We start from the raw sequence: 24,646 nt of genomic DNA on the forward strand, positions 1-24,646 counted from the left end.
TCTCTTCCTAATAGCTATAATTGCATGGATGTGTACTTTGACCTATTTGTTTTTCTGTTCTCCCTCCTCTCAGTCCCTCTGTCTCTCCCTGATTGCTGATTGGAAAGAGGTACGTCGTCAGTTTGAGTGTGTGACTGTGGGTATGTTTCTTAGATTGTGTGGTGTGTGTCTCCCTGACTCCAGGCGACAGTGGAAAGAGAGGTGAGGCGCAGGCAGTGCGTGATGGACATGTATCAGGAGGGATTAGTGGTAAACATAGGCAGGCGTGTTCTCTCTCTGACGAGGCGGATTTCAATCTCTCTCTCTCTCTCTCTCTCTCCCAACTGTTTAAACTGCTAGTGTCTCATCTCTCTCCAAACAACTGACTGCTCTCATCTCCCATGGCTCCGTAATATTTGTGTGTGTGTCTGTGTGGGGGTGTGTTTTTATCTCCCTGTCTGTGTGTGTTTGAGAAAGTGATTCAGTCTCTCTTTCTGTGCGATGGCACTACTGCCTAAGGAGGCAGAACGATTCGATGGGCTATCTCTGCTATACTGGTATGTCCCTCTTTCAATTTGTTTTCCCTCCATTTGCTTAATCACCCTCTTCACTCTTAATCTAGTTTATCTTTTTAAGTCATTTTTTTTAATTGAAGGGTGAAAATATGTACAGTAATTTACATTTTGTTGCATCTAAAATTCTACTTCCTTTCACCTCTGAGCCTTACAGTAGGAGGAGGTGTGTGTGTGTGTGTGTGTGTGTGTGTGTGCGCGTGTGTGTGTGTGTGTTGCTCAGAGACTTGTGCAGGGGAAGCAACAAGGAAGCCTTCATGTGTCTGTTTACTTGACTGTTCTTTGCAGTGCTGTAATGTACGAGTTTAGCTGCACTACATATGTAGAGTTGGAGATGGAAGTGTATCCTATAGACGGAGGTTTATAAATGGCCTATAGCAGCTGGAGCCCTGTGACCGCTCCTGGCCAGTCCTGTCACAGCAGGAGGACGAAGGGAAGACAGATTAGCCCGTATTAAGTGATCAGTTACATGTTTGTTCTAACCGTCGATACTCCGCAAGTAACTCACTACATTCTTATAAATAAAGGTGCAAGTAGGAACGAAATCGGGTTGTTGAGAGCAATGCCATAGGGGAACTATTTTACTGTCTGAAGAACCATACAAAAATCCTCCAGGACTGGAATTGAATAGCCCTGCTGTAGGGTTTTAAGCTTATTTGCATATTTCCCAGGGTGCTTTGGAGTGAATTTTAGAGTTACCAGTACCACCCATGACTGTGGTTGTTGCATTCTTTAATTTTCAGTCCTTTTGCCTTTACCAAGTGAGATCCTAAGTGAATATGTGGTAATTAAAATGTAATTTAAAAAAAATACAATGCATATTTCATAAGGCCTTCTTTTGAGGGCCTATTTGTACCCTCATACAGTGGCCTGAAAGTCATACACTGGAAAACAAAAAAATCCAGTTGTTCTTATGGTAGTTTATGGCAGTAAATTACATGAATTACTCAAAAAAAAAGTATAGTATGTTACTGTAAATTCAGAATAAACTTTGATTTAACAGTAAATTACTGTTATGTTTACAATTTACGTTAACATACTGTACTTAATTTATATATATTTAATTTTTTACAGTAACTCACAGGTAACTGGCTGCTAATAGCCAATTTGCTGTGTGCTATGAAAAGGTACACATCTGTAGGCTTCAATACATACAAGAACCTTTGAGAATTCTGAAGAACTGTAGATGCCACTCAAGAACCCCACAGTTAACTCAAAAGGTTATTTATCGGGCAAGGAACATTAAGAGCTGAGGAAGAACCATTTAAGAACCTTTTTTTGTTGTTGTGTACAATGACTCACTCACTACAATGTCTATTGTAGTGTTTATTGATTGTTAAGGGTTAAACAGTGTGTATGTGACACTGTAGGCTATATAAAACAAATATGGGTGAATGCATTATAGTCCTTTTGTAGGCTACAGGAACAACAGCTGTTTAGTGATCTTACTATGAGCCCTCGGAGTCTGTCTTGGCCATTTGTCTATTGGTTAGTGTAATCTCCTGGGCTAAATTTAGAAATGTGGGCTTTTGTTGTGAACGGGGATGGGGAAGAGTAGAGGACGGAGGAAACAAGAGGACAATATGGGAGGGGAAATGAGGGAGGAGACAGAAATGACAGGAGATGGAAGGAGAGGAGATAAGGAGGGAAGACAGGAGAGGAAAGTAAATGAAAGGAAAGGAGGTGGTAATGATTAAACGAGAGGAGTGAATAGGAAGGGAAAGAAGAGGCAGAGAGAGGAACCTTAGGAAACCAGGTCAGCTCTTCCTAAATCTGGAGTGTTAACCTCTAGCTGAACCCTTTTCCTCTGCTACTTCCAGGGTCATGAGCAGGGCAGAGACGGGCCATAGAAAATACCTCTTCCCTCTATTCCTTCATGAACGGAAACCAGAGGTGGAATGCCTATTACGGTGTTAGGGACCGAGTCCCACTTGTAATTGGTCAAAATGAATAATATGTGATGGGTAAAAAAAAAAAAAAGTGAATATATTTTTATTTAAAGAAAAATATAGATTATATAGAAATTATTGGATTATGTTTTAAATGCCAATCAAAGTGCAGTAAATGTGTACATTTTCCTGTTTGAAAAATATATTGTTCAAAACAATCTGTTCAGTTACTTTGCCCCTCGGTGACTGTCAACAGCAGCTCCGGCCTCCGTGAACATGGCTTGGATTGTTTTACCAGGTATTTTCTATCAGGGCGAACTGCAGCATAAATCATAACAGCACAAAGTAAATGGACCTCTCTGAGGCGCTCAAATGTGCATGTCTACCTTTGATAAATAATTAGCTCTTATTCAGAGGGCTTTGGTTAAATGCGGAAGACACATTTCAATGGAATGCATTCAGTTGTACAACTGACTAGGTCGCCCCCTTTCCATGCCAATTTCAACTCTTTCTAAACTAATATCTGACTAACTCAGAAATAGGAAGTTATTTCAGAATGAAAGTTACCTGGCTAGAAGATCATGCTTTGTGACAATATGTTAGTTAGCTATCCCCAGTTAGCTATCCCCAGTTAGATCATGCTTTGTGACAATATGTTAGTTAGCTATCCCCAGTTAGATCATGCTTTGTGACAATATGTTAGCTAGCTATCCCCAGTTAGATCATGCTTTGTGACAATATGTTAGCTAGCTATCCCCAGTTAGATCATGCTTTGTGACATTATGTTAGTTAGCTATCCCCAGTTAGCTATCCCCAGTTAGATCATGCTTTGTGACATTATGTTAGTTAGCTATCCCCAGTTAGCTATCCCCAGTTAGATCATGCTTTGTGACATTATGTTAGTTAGCTATCCCCAGTTAGCTATCCCCAGTTAGATCATGCTTTCACTTATTGCATCTGCATGCTTGTTGCGTTCTCCCTGATTTCCACTAGTTACCACAGCCATATTGTAAAAAAAAAAAAATGAAAACAGAAATTAGCTTTTTGGTTTTAATTTAAGGCTAGGGTTAGGCATAAGGTTAGCAGTGTGGTTAATGTTGTTAGGGTTGGTTTTAAAATAAGATTTTAAGAAGAAGAAATTGTAGAAATAGGAGGGGTTTATGACTCTGTAGCTGTGGTAACTAGTGATGACCATTCTCTCTGGTGCAATCGTTTTGTTCATGAGCTGGCTGCTCGTTCTAGCACAATCTAATCTGTTCCAAACAATGGCAGCATGTACAGCAGTAGTCATTCGTTTTTTTGACTTGCAAGATGGAAATAGGTATAGTTATGCTGTTGTTCAAATTCACAGATCGCTTTATATATCTTCTCAAATAAACTTCCTGTAGTTCGAAAACTTATCATCATATTTCTGTCATGCTGCTTTGTTGACAACACCAACCACCTGGTGCTCCGGGTATTCAGCCAATCAGTTGCTGCCGCTGACGGAAACTCAGGAAACCAGGTCAGCTCTTCCTAAATCTGGAGTGTTAACCTCTAGCTGAACCCTTTCCCTCCGCTACTTCCAGGGTCATGAGCAGGGCAGAGACGAACATGCCGACACTTCATCAACTTCTGAGTACTTATATATAATTTTCCCATTGACATCAATGAAAGATTTATGCACATGCTTTAGTTACGCAGGGATCTGTTGTAAAAGCATTCCACAACTCTAAATCGGTCCATAAACTGACAAGGTGTTGGATGATGAAAGCTTATAGGATAGCAAATGTGGGTAGGTCTGCTATGACAAGGCATTTATTATCTAGCAGTTTGTAACAGGCAAAAGTGACGCTACATTAGCCGTTACAGGTTAGGTACTGTTTGGTGTAGCACAGAGAATTTTCAACCAACCTTAACTTGGTGATACTTCCTCAATTCTCGACTTGCAAGTCTTCTAAACGTCCATGTCTAGTTGTCTAATGCTCCGTTATGAAATGAAATCCGTTTTTTGCTTACTGAAGTAATCCAACAATGTGTACGACGCCATCTTGTCTATTTAAAATCTTATCTTGTTAATTGAGACATCATCATGACATGAAGCACTTTGAGTATGACACCCACCTGTCTCAATAATGAGGGAAGATTTGGAATAGACAAGATGGCGGCGTACAAATGGTTGGATTACTTCATGGAGCAACATTTTTTCTAAATTCAAACAAACCCCCTGAAACTAGACATGAACTTTAGAAGACATTGGTTGAGGAAATATCGATAAGTTAAGGTTGGTCAAAAATTCTCTGCGCTACGCCAAACAGTACCTAGGTGATATTTTGTACATTTTTTTTTATAGACCAGTTCATGTTTTGAATAGTCAGCACATGTAGCAGATGTCATATGGCCCTTTGGTGTGTATATCGTGGTCTCTGTCGTCTCTGTCTCTGTCTCTGTCTCTGTCTCTGTCTCTCTCTCTGTCTCTCTCTCTCTCTTTCTCCCACCAAGTTTTAAGACTTAACAACAGGTCATAAATTCCTGGCAGAGACTCTCTTCCCCAAGAAGAAAGAGAGAGGAAAGAAACCTATGGAACAAAGAGCTTCTCTTTGTTCAACTCTGTCGTGATGTTGTATTGATTAATGTGCTGCTCGTCGATTGATTAACGGTTTATAATTATGTGATTAAATGAATAAGGCAATTATTAACCTGTGGCACCATGGGAAAGTTTTAGCTTTATTGAGTTTCTATTTCCCAAATTAACTCAAAGAATGTCAGAATATCGATTTTATAACAGTTACTATTTAGTCCATTTCCTCCACAGTCTCATTCTGAACGTGGCATAATCCAGGAATCTGCTCAAACCCGAGTCTCGGCAAATAAATCCCCCCCCTACACCAATTGAGTTGATTATTTATTTGCTAACAAGCTAAAATGCTAATATAAGAAACACAAACACACAGTCTAGGCTTTGGATTAGAATTCCGACCTCTCTGTTGGCGGTCCGTCTTCAACCTGGTGTCACTCTGTTCTCCTCGCGATGTCAGTGTCTCTTAGTGGTCTGTTTCCTCGTCCTCGCTCTGAAAAGGGGTCTTCTGAGGAGGGCTAATCAGCCGTGTGGATGGTTCCAGCGTGGGAAGGAAAACAGTGTAGACACACGATTCCTTGGAGAGTTGTGACCAGGTGGTCCTGCTTGAATTCACACCCTTTAGATACAGCTACTGGTCCGTAGCATAGGTTGTTAAAAGGTTCCTTTGTCTTCTTCAACCTCGTGTTGCGTTTTGGGTTTGCTGACCACTCAGACCTTGGCTACAGTTCAGGGTCACTTAGTCTGATATGTTAATTCTTAACTCACAGGTTTTATACCCTCGGGTCAGGAATGGGCATTTTCGCCTTTAGGGCAATTCTCTGGGTGTACCAAGTTATGAGGATTTTACTCAGATCCAATTTAGACAAATAACTTCATTTCATCTTTAGAAAAACATTCTCTTTGATCTGGACATTTTCCACACAATGTACAATATGCAAACATCATGCACATACTAGGAAAACTCTTAAAGTTACAATGTATTTGTTATAACATCGTCCTTTAACTTTTAATATCATAACAAATGACATTAATTTAATATTTAACTAGGCAAGTCAGTTAAGGACAAATTCTTATTTACAATGATGGCCTAGGAACAGTGGGTTAACTGCCTTGTTCAGGGGCAGAATGACAGATGTTTTACCTTGTCAGCTCAGGGATTTGATCTAGCAACCTTTCGGTTACTGTCCCAACGCTCTAACCACTAAGCTACCTGCCGCCCCATTAATTTTCATATTCCATCTATTGCCATTACCACCATTGTGGCTGACGAAATCTATTGTCCCAAAGTCCATTTATTGCTTGTTAATGTTCTGAGGCCAGTTCACCATAGTGAGAGAACAAAGGAATTTTGTCTGCTGCCTTAGATTTACAATGGGCGTGAGGTGTCATAAAACCCCCCATCTCCATCGCTCTCGATCTCTTCCCCTCTGGTGGGTGTGAGAGATCTCTCCGTAGGATTGTGGTCCACGGTAACCTAACCCAAGCAGGCCAATCATGACAACTCCTAATCCCCTACAGTGCCTTGCGAAAGTATTCGGCCCCCTTGAACTTTGCGACCTTTTGCCACATTTCAGGCTTCAAACATAAAGATATAAAACTGTATTTTTTTGTGAAGAATCAACAACAAGTGGGACACAATCATGAAGTGGAACGACATTTATTGTGTTATTTCAAACTTTTTTAACAAATCAAAAACTGAAAAATTGGGCGTGCAAAATTATTCAGTCCCCTTTAAGTTAATACTTTGTAGCGCTACCTTTTGCTGCGATTACAGCTGTAAGTCGCTTGGGGTATGTCTCTATCAGTTTTGCACATCGAGAGACTGACATTTTTTCCCATTCCTCCTTGCAAAACAGCTCGAGCTCAGTGAGGTTGGATGGAGAGCATTTGTGAACAGCAGTTTTCAGTTCTTTCCACAGATTCTCGATTGGATTCAGGTCTGGACTTTGACTTGGCCATTCTAACACCTGGATATGTTTATTTTTGAACCATTCCATTGTAGATTTTGCTTTATGTTTTGGATCATTGTCTTGTTGGAAGACAAATCTCCGTCCCAGTCTCAGGTCTTTTGCAGACTCCATCAGGTTTTCTTCCAGATTGGTCCTGTATTTGGCTCCATCCATCTTCCCATCAATTTTAACCATCTTCCCTGTCCCTGCTGAAGAAAAGCAGGCCCAAACCATGATGCTGCCACCACCATGTTTGACAGTGGGGATGGTATGTTCAGGGTGTTGAGCTGTGTTGCTTTTACGCCAAACATAACGTTTTGCATTGTTGCCAAAAAGTTCAATTTTGCTTTCATCTGACCAGAGCACCTTCTTCCACATGTTTGGTGTGTCTCCCAGGTGGCTTGTGGCAAACTTTAAACAACACTTTTTATGGATATCTTTGAAATATCCAATAAATGTCGTTCCACTTCATGATTGTGTCCCACTTGTTGTTGATTCTTCACAAAAAAATACAGTTTTATATCTTTATGTTTGAAGCCTGAAATGTGGCAAAAGGTCGCAAAGTTCAAGGGGGCCGAAAACTTTCGCAAGGCACTGTATTTAGTTACTTAGCAAATAAATAATTAAGTCAATTTGTATATCGCCGATTCATGATTTAGGCTAGGATTCGTACAGATATCCAAGTGTTTGCGACATTCAGTAATGAACTGATGAGGTAATAATAATAATTCATTAATGAGCGACTGTTTTGATAAGATATGAAAATATCTGAAGAGTTATATTTGGGAGCTTGACACTATATAATTGACATTTTTACGTGGTGCCCCAACTTCCTAGTTATTTAAAGTTACATGATTAGTTTAATCGCATAATTTAATTGCACATAGAGAATTGATTCGATAATATACAGTCTTCACATTTAATGATAGTCCAGACACGATACAGAAAAACAAGAGATATTTGAGGAACACAACAACCTATAAGTTCGTGGACTGGATCTTGATTCTGGTACAGTACCCGTGGTGTAAAAAAGTGGTTTCTTTTCATGACCAATGTCATCCAAGTAAAGCACAAATTAGTGAAAGGTCTGGCCGCCAAATATACGGAACAGGTGCTGGGTACATAGCACAAGCTGAAGGGCAATAGATTAAACGCAGAGGTCAAGCAGCTGTTGGAAAAAGAAAGCCCCAATGAATGATCATCTGATAGGAAGTCTTCTGAAGGCTTTCAAGTCAAGACAATAGTTGGAACTGCAGTACATGGAGAACGTAAACAGCATACAGCCACACTGTCTGGACCACAGATGTACTGTTGTGTTGACTGTCAAATATAATGAATGCTCCCGTAGTTTATTGTGCCAGAGCATTTATCAGTGTTTGGGTATAAATACTGTGTATTTTCGTACACAGCACTTGCAAGTTATTGGATGTGCGTACACTACATTTGAAATTAATTGTATTGACTGTAGTCATCCAATGCCCTAGTTTGAACCCAAAGCTTTGTCCTCTGTTTCTTCCTGTATCTGTCTGTTTGTCCAGAGGATTACCTCCCAGCCCTGTCCTGTCCTCCCAGGTCTGCAGATTGGCAGCGGTGTTTTCCAATACCTAATGCACCTGTTTAGACTATAATTACTTTTTTCATAATTGAAAAGATCTAAAAGCTCTTTGCTGCTGTAAACCATTTACTCCCATCGGTGACGCAGCATGCAACACACACACACACACACACACACACACACACACACACACACACACACACACACACACACACACACACACACACACAATTAAGGCCAAGAGTTTCTCCTGATCACATGATGTGGCCTGGAAAACCTTTTGACCGTCCTCATACACTGTACACGTCCAACATAATGGCATTAATTCTCAACAACAAATCTTCTTTTCAGATTGGGTAAGTCCTTGGTTATTACTGTCATATGAAGCATTTTAATGCTGTGAATGGCTCATAGGGAGATTGGTCTGGACAGCCTGAGCTGATGTGATGCTGCCAGTCAAAGTCCCTGTGAAGAGATGAGACGGTGTGTTTTTGTTTTTCCCCTGATGCTGAAACCCTGTCAGTTTGTGTCTGGCGGCTGCTTCTGACCCCACATATACTCAGAACGCACCGACACAAACTCTCCACACACACCTGCAGCCGCTCTGGAATACCACACTCGCCCGCCTCACACACTCGCCTCACACACTTGCCAGACACTTTGGTGGCTCCGTAGACCACACACTCCCTAAACACACACTCACTCGCGGCGGCTCCTGACACATTTCAGCTCGTCTGTAAAGCCACAGCTGGTTATGGAACATATTGGTGTGGCTCTGGGAACCTATTCTAACGAAATCCTTTGGACAATGATTCAATTACATCTTGAGACCGGAGATGAAAGCTCATCCGATGAACCATGTGGCTGTGAGAGGTCTCTTTCTATCTTCCTTTATCTCTTCCATTCTCTTCCTCTATCCGTCATGAGCCTTCTTTTCTTTCCATCCACGAGGAAGGGGTTTAAAATAATATTTATTAGTTAAATGGGTAAACGTTGGGGTGACGTGACCGAGAAGGTGTTTGTGTGTTCCAGGACTGTCATGGGGCCTCACGGCATCAACCGGGCCATCGAGAGACTAGAGTTCTGCGACTGCAAGAAAGGACTGGGTCAGTATACATCTTGACCTCTAATGTAATATGCATTATGAATGGATGTAGCTATAATCTATATACGTTTTAATCAGCTATAACTGGGGCCCAGAGGTTTCCCTGGTCAGATTATGTAGTCAAGGAAAAACTCCTGGCCCTAGTAATGAATTATTATTATAGCAAGTCGAAGGGAGACATTTCCCTCTGCAAAAAGAGCTGAGCAGTGAGCTAACGCACCGCAACATTCTAAATAGTGGCAGCTCCGATACTGCACCTCTCAATTGCTCTAAAATGTGCTTTCTGCTTAATAGATATCCCCTATAACCTTTATCTACTGGGGGTTCATAGAAGGTGTTGCTTTTGTCTCTTGTTCCTCATCCAGGGGTGAAGATCATCGGTGGCTACAGAGAGCAGACACGTGAGGAGTTTGGGATCTTCATCAAGCGGGTGTTACCGGGAGGGCTGGCTGCTCAGGATGGTACGGTACTTTCTGATGGTTGTTGTTTTTGGCTAATTTAGTATGTTGATAAATAACCTCTATTACAGATGATGATGGCAAAATGCTCTCTTTCTTTCCCTCTCTCGCTCTCTCTCTCTCTCTCTCTCGCTGTCTCTCTCTCTCTCTGTCTCTTTCTGTCATTCTCTCTCTCGCTGTCTCTTTCTCTCATTCTCTCTCTCGCTGTCTCTTTCTCTCATTCTCTCGCTCGCGCTGTCTCTCTTTCTTTCTCGTTCCCTCTCTCTCTCTCTCACTCTTTCACTCTCTCTCTCTCGCTGTCTCTTTCATTCTCTCTCTTTCACTCTCTCTTTCACTCTCTCTCTCTCTCTCTCTCTGTCTCTCTCTCTCTCTGTCTCTCTCTCTCGCTGTCTCTTTCATTCTCTCTCGTTCTCTCTCTCTTTCACTGTCTCTCGTTCTCTCTCTCTCTCTCTCTCTCTCGCTGTCTCTTTCACTCTCTCTCGCTCTCGTCTCTCTCTCTCTCGCTCTCGTCTCTCTCTCTCTCTCTCTCTCTCTCTCTCGCTGTCTCTTTCACTCTCTCTCGTTCTCTCTCTCGCTGTCTCTTTCACTCTCTCTCGTTCTCTCTCTCGTTCTCGTTCTCTCTCTCTCTCTCTCTCTCTCTCGCTGTCTCTTTCACTCTCTCTCGTTCTCTGTCTCTGTCTCTCTCTGTCTCTCTCTCTCTCTCTGTCTCTCACCGTCTCTTTCTCTCTCTCTCTCCGTCTCTTTCACTCTCTCTCGTTCTCTCTCTCCGTCTCTTTCACTCTCTCTCGTTCTCTTTCTCTGTCTCTGTCTCTGTGTATTTGTGTGTTCCAGGGAGGCTTAGAACGGGCGACCTCATTTTGGAAGTCAATAATATGAGTTTAGGAGGAGTAACCAACGAGAGGTAGGTCATTAGTACACAGTGGTAGACTCGGCCATAATTAGGTCATGTGAGTTTAGTTGTTTGTTAATCATTCGTTAGCCATGTGAATGATGCTATGCAAAGTATGTTACATTGGTGTTGGTGTTTGTGTTTCAACTCAGGAGTAATACTTGAATGCCACACATTGAATTAAAAAACAACAGCTTTCTACATAGAGGTGACTAGAGATCGACCTCTAGAGGTGACGATGACTGAAGGTGTTATGCCAGTTCCATCACCATTTTCTCTGTATCCCAAATGGCACCCTATCCCCTATGGGCCCTGGTCTAAAGTAGTGCACCCTGTCCCCTATGGGCCCTGGTCATAAGTAGTGCACCCTATCCCCTATGGGCCCTGGTCTAAAGTAGTGCACCCTATTCGCTATGGGCCCTGGTCTAAAGTAGTGCACCGTATTCCCTATAGGCCCTGGTCAAAAGTAGTGCACCGTATTCCCTATAGGCCCTGGTCAAAAGTAGTGCACCCTATTCCCTATAGGCCCTGGTCAAAAGTAGTGCACCCTATTCCCTATAGGCCCTGGTCAAAAGTAGTGCACCCTATTCCCTATAGGCCCTGGTCTAAAGTAGTGCACCCTATTCCCTATGGGCCCTGGTCTAAAGTAGTGCACCCTATTCCCTATAGGCCCTGGTCTAAAGTAGTGCACCCTATTCCCTATAGGCCCTGGTCAAAAGTAATGCACCCTATTCCCTATGGGCCCTGGTCAAAAGTAGTGCACTATAAAGGGAATAGGGTGCCATTTGTGACATATTTTCCTGAACCCGGGTGTAGTGTTAAAACTGCTCTCCTCTCTCCTGTGGTCCTATAGGGCGGTGGATATCCTCCGGTCAGCGTCAGCCTCCAATCACATGTCTCTGATGGTTGCCAGGGACGATGAAAGCAGGTAGCCAAGCCTGACTTTATTTAAAAGGAAATTCCACCACTTTTCAGAGACTCTCATCTCCAGCACAATACCAGAGTCTACATATGTGATAACAGCGCTTTATAGAAAATAGAAAAAATGTAAAGTAAAACAAATTCTGCCCGATGACGATATATTAAAAACAGTGATTTGCGGTGTTGTGGGGAGAGAGAAGATACATTTTCTCTGGCTAGAAACTCTTTGTCGGTTTTGAAAATCACTGTTTTTCTTTTTACCTTTTAATCCTAACCTGTGATGTCACAGAGGCATTTTTCTTCTTCTCTTTTTAACCACAGATCATAGAAAATCATTTTTAGGACCTTTCTTCTTCTCTTTTTAACCACAGATCATAGAAAATCATTTTTTAGGACCTTTCTTCTTCTCTTTTTAACCACAGATCATAGAAAATCATTTTTTAGGACCTTTCTTCTTCTCTTTTTAACCACAGATCATAGAAAATCATTTTTTAGGACCTTTCTTCTTCTCTTTTTAACCACAGATCATAGAAAATAGGCTGTTTTCACATAATATAGACACTGTTACGGTGCTGCAGATAATGACTAGGAAGTTGAAAAGTGGCGGAATTGCCCTTTTACGTGTATTTTATTTATTTGATCAAAAGTTTTGCCATTCTTGGTGTTGTTTGATTTGGTATATGATTATTATATATTATATACTGTACAGTACCAGTCAAAAGTTTGGACACACCCACTCATTCAAGGGTTTTTCTTTATTTTTTAAAATGATTTTCTACATTGTAGAATAATAGTGAAGACCTCTTCAAAGTAGCCACCCTTTGCCTTGATGACAGCTTGGCACACTCTTGGCATTCTCCCACATTTTTGCCTGGAACTGTACATATTTAATTGATTTATTTCCAAAACGATACTTGGGAGTCAAATATTGCAATATGAAACTGTATCGATTTATTCCCCCTTCTCTATTAGACAAAGGCTACGAACGTTTGTGTGTAGCCTACGTATGGTAGTGTGCACTACGTCAGAGCACTACGTTGTCGTCACTGAACAAGGGTAGATACTGTTAGGAGCTGAGTGGTTAAAGAATCCTTCATTTGCTTTTGATAAATACAACAATCTGGTTACTACAGTAAGAACATTAAGGACTTTGGGTTGTGTCACGAAATGGACCCCATTCTAATAATGTAATATAATAAATACGTATTATATATCATGTATATCATTTATTAGGAATATTCTATTCCTAATACACAGGAAGCCGTCTGTCATGGTAGAAACATGAAGTAACCCCAGTTAACCCCTGTGTGTGGATGGCGTTAAAAAAATGTTTGATTACGTTCAACACATTTTCCAGCGTACTTCAAAGTATACACTGAGTGTACAAAATACTAGGAACATCTGCTCTCTCTATGACAGCCTGACCAGGGGAATCCAAATGAAAGCTATGATCCCTTATTGATGTCACCTGTTAAATTAACTTTAATTAGTGTAAATGAAGGAGAGGAGACAAGTTAAAGATGGATTTTTATGCCTTGAGACAATTGAGACATGGATTGTGTATGTGTGCCATTCAGATGGTGAATGGGAAAGATGAAATATTTAAATGCCTTTGAACGGGGTATAGTAGTAGGTGCCAGGAGCACCGGTTTGAGTGTGACCTGGCACAAGATGGAGAGAAGTCTGTCCGTGATAAAACGCTGCTCTACTTTCTTCACATAACAATCAACTCAACAAGTCCTACAGGGCCTAGTTTTATCACACCTGGAATACTGCCCAGTTATATGGTCAAGTGCCACAAAGAAGGACAAATTACAGTGGCCCTGAACAGAGAAACACAGCTGGCCCTGAACAGAGAAACACAGCTGGCCCTTAAATGTACACAGAGAGCTAACATCAATGACATTCATGTCAATCTCTCCTGGCTCAAAGAAGAGAAGAGATTGACTGCATCACTACTGGTCTTTGTGAGAGATATTGACATGTTGACAGCACCAAGCTGTCTGTTCAAACAACGAGCACACAGATCAGACACCCATACATACCCCACAATACATGCCACCAGGGGTCTCTTCACAGTCCCCAAGTCCAGAGCAGACTCTGGGAAACACACAGTACTGCATAGAGCCATGACTACATGGAACTCTCTTCCACATCAAGTAACTCAAGTGAACAGTAAAATCTGTAAAAAGAAAAAGTAGGATAAATCACCTCACGGCATAAGATGGACTATGAAGAGAGACACACACACACACACACACACACACACACACACACACACACACACACACACACACACACACACACACACACACACACACACACACACACACACACAGTAATATTGTAGTATTGTACATTTTATATTGTAAATGTTATTTATATTGTAAATATTAGAGTAATAATGTCTAATGTGATGTATTGATGTGTTATGTTATTGTTTTAATTATGTTAATCCTAATGGGGATCCTAATAAATACTAAATCAAGACTTGATCTGAAAGCAGCGCTGCTCCGAACTAGAGAGAGACGTTTCAGCTTGAAGCCTTCTTCGGTGTGTAGGTCCACGGTCTTAGGTAATTCAAACCACATTCTCAGGGAACACAAGTGAGCAACCGATGAGCAACCGCTACTTCTAATCAGGGTATACACTCATCTGCCAATCAGGGAGGACTTCATTTGAAAACTGGGTACATTTAAACACTTCCCAAATATCCTCTGGGACTCTAGTCCTCCTAACTGCTGAGGAAAGGCATCTGTCCTGTGTCCTCTCTCTCCTGTCACGTCTCACCCCGTCTTGTACACCAGGCCTGACATAAAGTGACCTGGCACTCTGCTGGCCCCTGTGCTTTTCACTGTTTGTCAGCCACGTCACACACTACTGGCTCCACGGACGGACAGCCAGACGGATACAGGCTGACATATTAAGAAGACTGTCCGTCCATCCGTCCATCTGTCTTTCCTCAGCTGTTTGTTCTGGTTATGTTTCAGAGTATTTTGTGCCCAATAGAAATGAATGGTAAATAATATGTAGTGTGTAATTTTGGAGTCATTTTTATTGGGAATAAGTATAGAATATGTTTCTAAACACTTCTACATTCATGTGGATGCTACCATGATTACGGATAATCCTGAATGAATCGTGGATAATGATGAGTGAGAAAGTTATAAATGCACAAATATCAGGCTCTCAAGACATGCTAACCTCTCACCATTACAATAACTGGGGAGGTTAGCATTTTATATCATACCCCCAAGACATGCTAACCTCTCACCATTACAATAACAGGGGAGGTTAACATTTTATATCATACCCCCAAGACATGCTAACCTCTCACCATTACAATAACAGGGGAGGTTAGCATTTTATATCATACCCCCAAGACATGCTAACCTCTCACCATTACAATAACAAGGGAGGTTAGCATTTTATATCATACCCCCAAGACATGCTAACCTCTCACCATTACAATAACAGGGGAGGTTAGCATTTTATATCATACCACCAAGACATGCTAACCTCTCACCATTACAATAACAGGGGAGGTTAGCATTTTATATCATACCCCCAAGACATGCTAACCTCTCACCATTACAATAACAGGGGAGGTTAGCATTTTATATCATACCCCCAAGACATGCTAACCTCTCACCATTACAATAACAAGGGAGGTTAGCATTTTATATCATACCACCAAGACATGCTAACCTCTCACCATTACAATAACAAGGGAGGTTAGCATTTTATATCATACCACCAAGACATGCTAACCTCTCACCATTACAATAACAGGGGAGGTTAGCATTTTATATCATACCACCAAGACATGCTAACCTCTCACCATTACAATAACAGGGGAGGTTAGCATTTTATATCATACCACCAAGACATGCTAACCTCTCACCATTACAATAACAAGGGAGGTTAGCATTTTATATCATACCACCAAGACATGCTAACCTCTCACCATTACAATAACAGGGGAGGTTAGCATTTTATATCATACCACCAAGACATGCTAACCTCTCACCATTACAATAACAGGGGAGGTTAGCATTTTATATCATACCCCCAAGACATGCTAACCTCTCACCATTACAATAACAGGGGAGGTTAGCATTTTATATCATACCACCAAGACATGCTAACCTCTCACCATTACAATAACAGGGGAGGTTAGCATTTTTGGGGAATATGATATTTGTGCGTCTAACTTTCTCACTCATCATTATTCACAATTTTTTTAGGATTATCCGTAGACATGGTAGCATCCGGCATCCTAATGTAGAAATATATATAGAAATATATTCTAATCTTATTCCCAGTAAAAATGACTCCAAAATTACACACTACATTATTTACCATTCATTTCTATTGGGCACAAAATAATCTGAAACGCAACCAAAACAAACTGCAAAGGCATTCAACCAATTTGTAGAGTCATAAGCTTGATGTGTTATGAATATGGGACCAAATACCTAACTTTTTACTACTTTAATATGCAAGGGAATTTGTCCCAATACTTTTGCTCCTCTACAGTGCTGTCAATTCTAAACGCTTCACCCGACATGGATGAAAATACCCTCAAATTAAAGCTGTCAGTCTGCACGTTAACCTCATCGTCATTATATTATTTCAAATCCAAAGTGCTGGAGTAGAGATCTAAAATCACAAAAAAACATAATTGTCCCAATACTTTTGGAGCCCACTGTACAGTATAACCCTAACCCTATAAATGGCAGACTGATTCCCAGACCAGACAGTTGGGGCCAAGAGGTCAATCCTTTTTTCTAAGACATGCTTAGGACTTTTTACCTGAACACATAACACAGTAGACTCTTTACCTCGAGATTAAACCGGATTAGCATCCTGATCTAGCTCAGATAATCCTAATCTCAACTACTAACAAAGAAGACACTTTTAATGGGTCTACTCCTGTCAGATGTCACTTGGAATCAATGTCTGTGTGTGACCATGGGAGGGAGACAGAGCTCTACTGTACTGTTTCTCTGAGGGAGTTGACTCTGTCTGTCTGTCTGTCTGTCCTCCAGGCGGGAGTTCATTGAGTTGATGAATAAGTATGGCTCCCACAGCAGTTTTAAAGGAAGCTCAGGGAGGGTCTCCCCTACACAGCTCTCTACAGGTGAGTTTCTGTACCTAGGACCTGTTGCGTCCCAAATTGCATCCTATTCCCTATTTAGTGTACTACGTTTGACCAGGGCCCTATATAGGGAATAGGGTACAATTTGTAACTCACCCACTTGACGTAGGACCTGATTATCCCCCGTTCCTCTCCTCAACTGCATGTAGCTAACACTATAGTCTATTAACCATTGTCTTCCTAATTTCCCTTTCACACCCTTCCTAATTCTCATCCATATTCGCTAGCACACCCCTCCTAATTCTCATCCATATTCCCTATCACACCCCTCCTAATTCTCATCCATATTCCCTATCACACCCCTCCTAATTCTCATCCATAATCCCTATCACACCCTTCCTAATTCTCATCCATATTCGCTAGCACACCCCTCCTAATTCTCATCCATATTCCCTATCACACCCTTCCTAATTCTCATCCATATTCGCTAGCACACCCCTCCTAATTCTCATCCATATTCCCTATCACACCCCTCCTAATTCTCATCCATATTCCCTATTACACCCTTCCTAATTTCCATCCATATTCCCTTTCACACCTCTTCTAATTCAATTTAGGTATAGCCACAATTAGGGTTGCACATTCAGTGGTGGAAACTTTCTGTGGGAATTAATGGGAATATATGCAAATTAATATTAATACCATTTAAATGTAGATGTTTTTTGCATTGGATATATTTACCATACCATATGGAGACAGAAACATCAACCTTTTACCTCATCATAAGTAGATATAATTACAAATGATGAAATCCTTCCAATAGAAATAAAAAGCAATTTAGTTACGAATTGAACTTTAATTAAATGAGTTGACTCTTCACATGGGATGATTTCACTGAACAACAAAAGGGAATATTGAATGATCCCCAATGATCCATCACATCTCCCCCAAAAAAATTCAACATACATCTGTAAAATGATAGTCAGGAAACTAAAGCTTTGGTTGTCTTCCTCTCAGGCTTCCATGGCTTCTCCCTGGACCTTCTTCAAATCATATCAAATCAAATTTATTTGTCACATACACATAGTCAGCAGATGTTAATGCGAGTGTAGCGAAATGCTTGTGCTTCTAGTTCCAACAATGCAGTAATAACCAACGAGTAATCTAACTAGCCATTCCAAAACTTCTACCTTATACACACAAGTGTAAAGGGATAAAGAATATGTACTTAATGTCCACATCTTGAACGTCAGTCTCTGAGGCCTCATCTTCACTGTCATGTTCCAACCTTGTTGAAGATGGCTCGTTGTCAGACTCAAAAAGCCTCAAATTTGCCTGGATCGCCACCCATTTTCAACCCTTGTATTGGTCAGCCTGTTGCGTGCTTTGGTGTGTGTGTTCCCAAACAAGGACCAGTTGTGCTCTGAGGCAAGATGATGTTGGTGGGATTTGGAGGATGATGGAGGAAACAGGGGAAATAGCCTCAGATGCACGAAGTCCCTTCCACCAGGTGGCTGATGAGATGTGTTGGCACGACTGCCATATTGCATCTCCATCCCAAAGCCCTTGCTTGGAAGTGTACTTCGCCAGACTGCCAAGAACCTTAACCTCATCCAGGCCAAGGTGGCGAGACACAGTAGTGATGACACCATAGGCCTTGTTGATCTCAGCACCAGACAGGATGCTTTTGCCAGCATACTTGGGGTCCAACATGTACGCGTGTATGGACTTCAGGTAGAAGTCTTCACGCTTATTGATGTATTTCAGCACTGCAGTTTCCTCTGCTTGGAGCGACAGTGAAGGGGGCAGGGCAGTATGGATTTCTTCTCTTACATATTCAAGCAGAGTCTGAACATCAGACAGGATGGCATTGTCTCCCTCAATCCGTGCAATGGCTACTGCTATATGTTTCAGGAGTTTCAGGCTGATCCTCTTGATGGGGCTGTCCATATCGGCAGACTGTGATATGGCCATTTCTTGGAGAGACTCCTTCCCCTCCAGGAGACTGTCAAACATGAAGACAATACCACCCCAACTGGTGTTGCTGGGCAGCTTCAATGTGGTGCTCTTATTCTTCTCACTTTGCTTGGTGAGATAGATTGCTGCTATTGCTTGATGACCCTTCCCATACCTAACCATTTCCTTGGCTCTCTTGTAGAGTGTATCCATTGTTTTCAGTGCCATGATGTCCTTGAGGAGCAGATTCAATGCATGAGCAGCACAGCCAATGGGTGTGATGTGAGGGTAGGACTCCTCCACTTTAGACCAAGCAGCCTTCATGTTCACAGCATTGTCTGTCACCAGTGCAAATACCTTCTGTGGTCCAAGGTCATTGACTACCTTCAGCTCATCTGCAATGTAGTTGTATGTATGTTGTCCCTTGTGGCTGTGCTCTTGTAGAATATTGGTTGAGGGGTGGAGATTATGTAGTGAATTATTCCTTGCCCACGAACGTTCGACCACCCATCAGAGATGATTGCAATACAATCTGCTTTCTCTATGATTTGCTTGACCTTCACTTGAACTCTGTTGAACTCTGCATCCAGCAAATGAATAGATAAAGCATGTGTGGTTGGAGGGGTGTATGCTGGGCGAAGAATATTCAGAAATCTCTTCCAATACACATTGCCTGTGAGCATCAGAGGTGAACCAGTTGCACACAGCTCAAGCAAGACATTCATCAGCATTTCTCTGACTACGTTCCTCCATTGAGTCAAAAAGACTTCTGATCCCAGGAGGACCATGAGCTGTTGCTATCGATGAGGTGCCTGATTCATCATTTTCACCTTGAATAGAAGAAGAGGGACTTATGTCAGAGGTTGCCTGTTGTGAGCGCTGAGGGAACTTTATGCACTTGGCCAGATGATTCTGCATCTTTGTTGCATTCTTCACATATGATTTGGCACAGTATTTGCAAATGTACACAGATTTTCCTTCTACATTAGCTGCAGTGAAATATCTCCTGTAAAGATTAGAAAGAAATTGGTAAAAAAAAAAACGAAATACAATTCCATGTACAGATAAATTGTTAAGCAATGAGATTAAACAACTCCTTTGTAAGACTCATATCTTCAAATGAAACATGTATGGAAACAGGTGAATTAACACTCCTCAGTTAAGCAAGCTAAAACCCACATGGTAGCAAAAACTAACTAGCAGAAATTGTTAACAAGTTATAAATGATTTAAACACACTTTGCTGTAGGCTACTATTTACTAGGTAACAAAAAATAATGTATGTCATATAAAATATGTTCACCCCACCAGGTATTGTCGTTCTGCCCCTGAACAAGGCAGTTAACCCACTGTTCCTAGGCCATCATTGAAAATAAGAATTTGTTATTAACTGACTTTCCTAGTTAAATACATGTAAAATAAAAAATGCTATCAAAACTTCCCAGAATGCTTGTAGTCCTTGGCTCAGACAGTGTAGTAGTGTGGGCTCAATAGCATCTCATTTAGTGTGCAATATCTTCAGAGTGCACTGCACATGCACTGTTGTTGCAGTTCCATTGAATTGGGGATAGTTTAACCAAAATATGCCACAAGACCTAGAATTGCCTTTATATGTATCCCACAAAAATCGATGTAAAATTCCCCAAATTCCCGGGCTTACCTACCCATGTAACATTTCTGGAAATTTAGTGGAAAGTTACCAACCCTTTGCAACCCTAGACACAATTTGAATTATATATTTTTGTATATTTCATTTACCGCTGGGAAGCCCTAATTCTGCCCTGCATGCATTAGTTGGTGTATTTCTTTGGTCTTGTAAAATTTTACAAAATAATTCTGCATGTAGGGCTTCAATTGGATGTCCAGTTTGAAGAGTGGCCCCCAAACCTCACTTCCGTAAATAGCTATTGGTGGAATTACGCTGTCAAATATTTTGGTCCAAATTCTAATTGGGGTGTTGATTATAGAATAATAATTCTTTCTTTCTCTCCAGGAGGCAAGACAGACACGGCCTCCTCCTCTTCCTCCTCCAGATCTACCAGTCCCACCAGCCAGCTCTTCAGTCCTAAAGAGGGGGTCACAGGACCTCCCTATACCACTGGGCCCCCCTATACGTCAAACCCCAACACAGCCCCTACACAGCCCGTCTTCAAGTAAGTGACATTCTGAAATTGACAGTTGAGGGATTGTGTGTGTGTGTGTGTGTGTGATTTTTAATGAATTTATTTGCAAATTATGGTGGAAAATAAGTATTTGGTCACCTACAAACAAGCAAGATTTCTGGCTCTCACAGACCTGTAGGCTCTCACAGACCTGTAGGCTCCTCCTCTGTCCTCCACTCGTTACCTGTATTAATGGCACCTATTTGAACTTGAACAATTATACTATTATTCTGACATTTCACATTCTTAAAATAAAGTGGTGATCCTAACTGACCTAAAACAGGGAATTTTTACTAGGATTAAATGTCAGGAATTGTGGAAAAACTGAGTTTAAATGTATTTGGCTAAGGTGTATGTAAACTTCCGACTTCAACTGTACATGTAGGTATTGTTAAAGTTACTATGTATATATGATAAACAGAAAGTAGCAGCAGAGGGGTTGGTGGGTGGGGGGTGGCAGGACACAATGCAAATAGTTTGGGTAGCCATTTGATTACTTGTTCAGGAGTCTTATGGCTTGGGGGTAAAATCTGTTTAGAAGCCTTTTGGTCCTAGACTTGGCACTCCAGTACCGCTAGCCATGCGGTTGCAGAGAGAACAGTCTATGACTTGGGTGGCTGGAGTCTTTGACAACTTTTAGGGCCTTCCTCTGACACCGCCTGGTATAGAGATCCTGGATGGCAGGCAGCTGTGATGTACTGGACCGTAGGCAATACCCCACAATCAAATAAAGAAACTGTATGTAGACACACAATACAACTACATTATGTCATTATGATGCCATTACCTGTCATTATGTCATTATGATGCCATTACCTGTCATTATGATGTCATTACCTGTCATTAAGATCACAATGGCTTATAGAAAAGAAACAGATATGAATACTTTTCTTTATTTCAGCAGTTATCATACACCATTATTAAAAAATAGTTCACCATGTAGCCAACTCCTGCACATTTGTTTTGACACACCTACTCATTCTAGGCTTTTTCTATATTTGTATTTTTTTCATTGTAGAATAATAATGAAGACATCAGAACTATGAAATAACACATATGGAATTATAGTAAATGTAATAGTAAATGTGGTAGTAAATATATTTTTAGATTCTTCAAAGTAGCCAGCCTTTGCCTTAATGACAGCTTTGCACACTCTTGGAATTCTCTCAACCAGCTTCAATTAACAGGTGTGCCTTGTTAAAAGTTAATTTGTGGAATATCTTTCCTTACCGTGTTTGAGCCAATCAGTTGTGTTGTGACAAAGTAGGAGTCGTATACAGAAGATAGCCCTATTTGGTAAAAGATCAAGTCCATATTATGGCAAGAACAGCTCAAATAAGCAAAGAGAAACAACGGTCCATCATTACTTTAAGACATGAAGGTCAGTCAATACAGAGCATTTCAAGAACTTTGAAAGTTGCTTCAAGCGTAGTCACAAAAACCATCAAGAGTTATGATAAAACTGGCTCATGAGGACCACCACAGGAAAGGAATAACCAGAGTTACCTCTGCTGCAGAGGATAAGTTCATTAGAGTTAACTGCACCTCAGATTGCAGCCCAAATTAATGCTCCACGGAGTTCAAGTAACAGACACATCTCAACATCAACTGTTCAGAGTGAATCAGGCCTTCATGGTCGAATTGCTGCAAAAAAAACACTACTAAAGGACACCAATAAGAAGAAGAGACTTGCTTGGGCCAAGAAACACAAGCAATGGACATTATACCGGTGGAAATCAAGTCCAAATTTGAGATTTTTGGTTCCAACTGCCATGTCTTTGTGAGCCGTACAGTAGATGAATGGATGATCTCCGCATGTGTGGTTCCCAGCGTGAAGCATGGAGGAGGAGGTTTGATGATGTGGGGGTGCTTTGCTGGTGACACTGTCAGTGATTTATTTAGAATTCAAGGCACACGTAACCAGCATGGCTACCACAGCATTCTGCAGCGACACACCATCCCATTTGGTTTGTGCTTAGTGGGAATATAATTTGTTTTTCAACAGGACAATGACCCAACACACCTCCAGGCTGTGTAATGTCTATTTAACCAAGAAGGAGAGTGATGGATTGCTGCATCAGATGACCTGGCCTCCACAATCACCCAACCTCAACCCAATTGAGATGGTTTGGGATGAGTTGGACCACAGAGTGAAGGAAAAGCAGCCAACAAGTGCTCAGCATATGTGGGAACTCCTTCAAGACTGATGGAAAAGCATTCTAGGTGAAGCTGTTTGAGAGAATGCCAAGAGTGTGCAAAGCTGTCAACAAGGCAAAGGGTGGCCACTTTGTAGTAACCACATATTACACAGTAACCCCAGGTTTGGTAAAGCGTTTGAATCCCCACGAGGTGGATAAGAGAGTTTTCCTATGAGACCCTCAAATTTACTGATTGAGAATTTTTTTATTATGCCCACCTGTGAGGTTGTTGTGACATTGATTGTCATTGCCTTGAATGCTGAAGAAGGGCTGTCCTATTTCTGTTATTTTATTTAGTCATGACCACAGTCGGTGTGTTAGTCTGAACTATTGACTCTCATCTCTGCCACCTCCCGACAGTGTCTTTCTGATTATTTCTCTCTCTCTCTCTCTCTCTCTCTCTCTCTCTCTCTCTCTCTCTCTCTCTCTCGCTCTCTCTCTCTCTCTCTGTCTCTCTCTCTCTCTCTGTCTCTCTGTCTCTCTGTCTCTCTCTCTCTCTCTCTCTCTCTCTCTCTCTCTCTCTCTCTCTCTGTCTCTCTCTCTCTCTCTCGCTCTCTCTGTCTCTCTCTCTCTCTCTCTCTCTCTCTCTCTCTATCTCTCTCTCTCTCTCTCTCTCTGTCTCTCTCTCTCTCTCTCTCTCTCTGTCTCTCTGTCTCTCTGTCTCTCTCTCTCTCTCTCTCTCTCTATCTCTCTCTCTCTCTCTCTGTCTCTCTCTCTCTCTCTCTGTCTCTCTCTCTCTCTCTCTCTCTCTCTCTCTCTCTCTCTCTCTCTCTCTCTCTCTCTCTCTCTCTGTCTCTCTCTCTCTCTCTGTCTCTCTGTCTCTCTGTCTCAATTTCAATTTAAGGGTTTTATTGGCATGGGAAACATATGTGAACATTGCCAAAGACCCTCTATTTCTGAAACTATCTGCCACCATTGTCGCAACCCCTATTACCAGCCTGTTCAACCTCTCTTTCATCTCGTCTGAGATCCCCAAGGATTGGAAAGCTGCCGCAGTCATCCCCCTCTTCAAAGGGGGAGACACCCTGGACCCAAACTGTTACAGACCTATATCCATCCTGCCCTGCCTATCTAAGGTCTTCGAAAGCCAAGTCAACAAACAGGTCACTGACCATCTCGAATCCCACCGTACCTTCTCCGCTGTGCAATCTGGTTTCCGAGCCGGTCATGGGTGCACCTCAGCCACACTCAAGGTACTAAACGACATCATAACCGCCATCGATAAAAGACAGTACTGTGCAGCCGTCTTCATCGACCTCGCCAAGGCTTTCGACTCTGTCAATCACCATATTCTTATCGGCAGACTCAGTAGCCTCGGTTTTTCGGATGACTGCCTTGCCTGGTTCACCAATT

The 24,646-nt window shown here is 41.6% G+C and overlaps 1 protein-coding gene across 1 annotated transcript in view; it reads left to right on the forward strand.

The window, feature by feature from the left end:
* The first annotated feature begins 381 nt into the window (after positions 1-381).
* The window catches only part of LOC109870211 (syntaxin-binding protein 4), a 116,874-nt gene continuing 92,609 nt past the window's right edge, over positions 382-24,646 (forward strand). Inside the window, exons 1-7 of the mRNA XM_031805141.1 lie at positions 382-536; positions 9,537-9,610; positions 9,975-10,070; positions 10,899-10,968; positions 11,810-11,884; positions 16,929-17,020; positions 20,927-21,086. Coding sequence (XP_031661001.1) covers positions 481-536; positions 9,537-9,610; positions 9,975-10,070; positions 10,899-10,968; positions 11,810-11,884; positions 16,929-17,020; positions 20,927-21,086 — 623 coding nt within the window. The 5' untranslated portion in view covers positions 382-480. The remainder of the gene's footprint in view (positions 537-9,536; positions 9,611-9,974; positions 10,071-10,898; positions 10,969-11,809; positions 11,885-16,928; positions 17,021-20,926; positions 21,087-24,646) is intronic.

The sequence above is a fragment of the Oncorhynchus kisutch genome, linkage group LG25, assembly GCF_002021735.2.
Source record: "Oncorhynchus kisutch isolate 150728-3 linkage group LG25, Okis_V2, whole genome shotgun sequence".
NCBI lineage: Eukaryota > Metazoa > Chordata > Actinopteri > Salmoniformes > Salmonidae > Oncorhynchus > Oncorhynchus kisutch.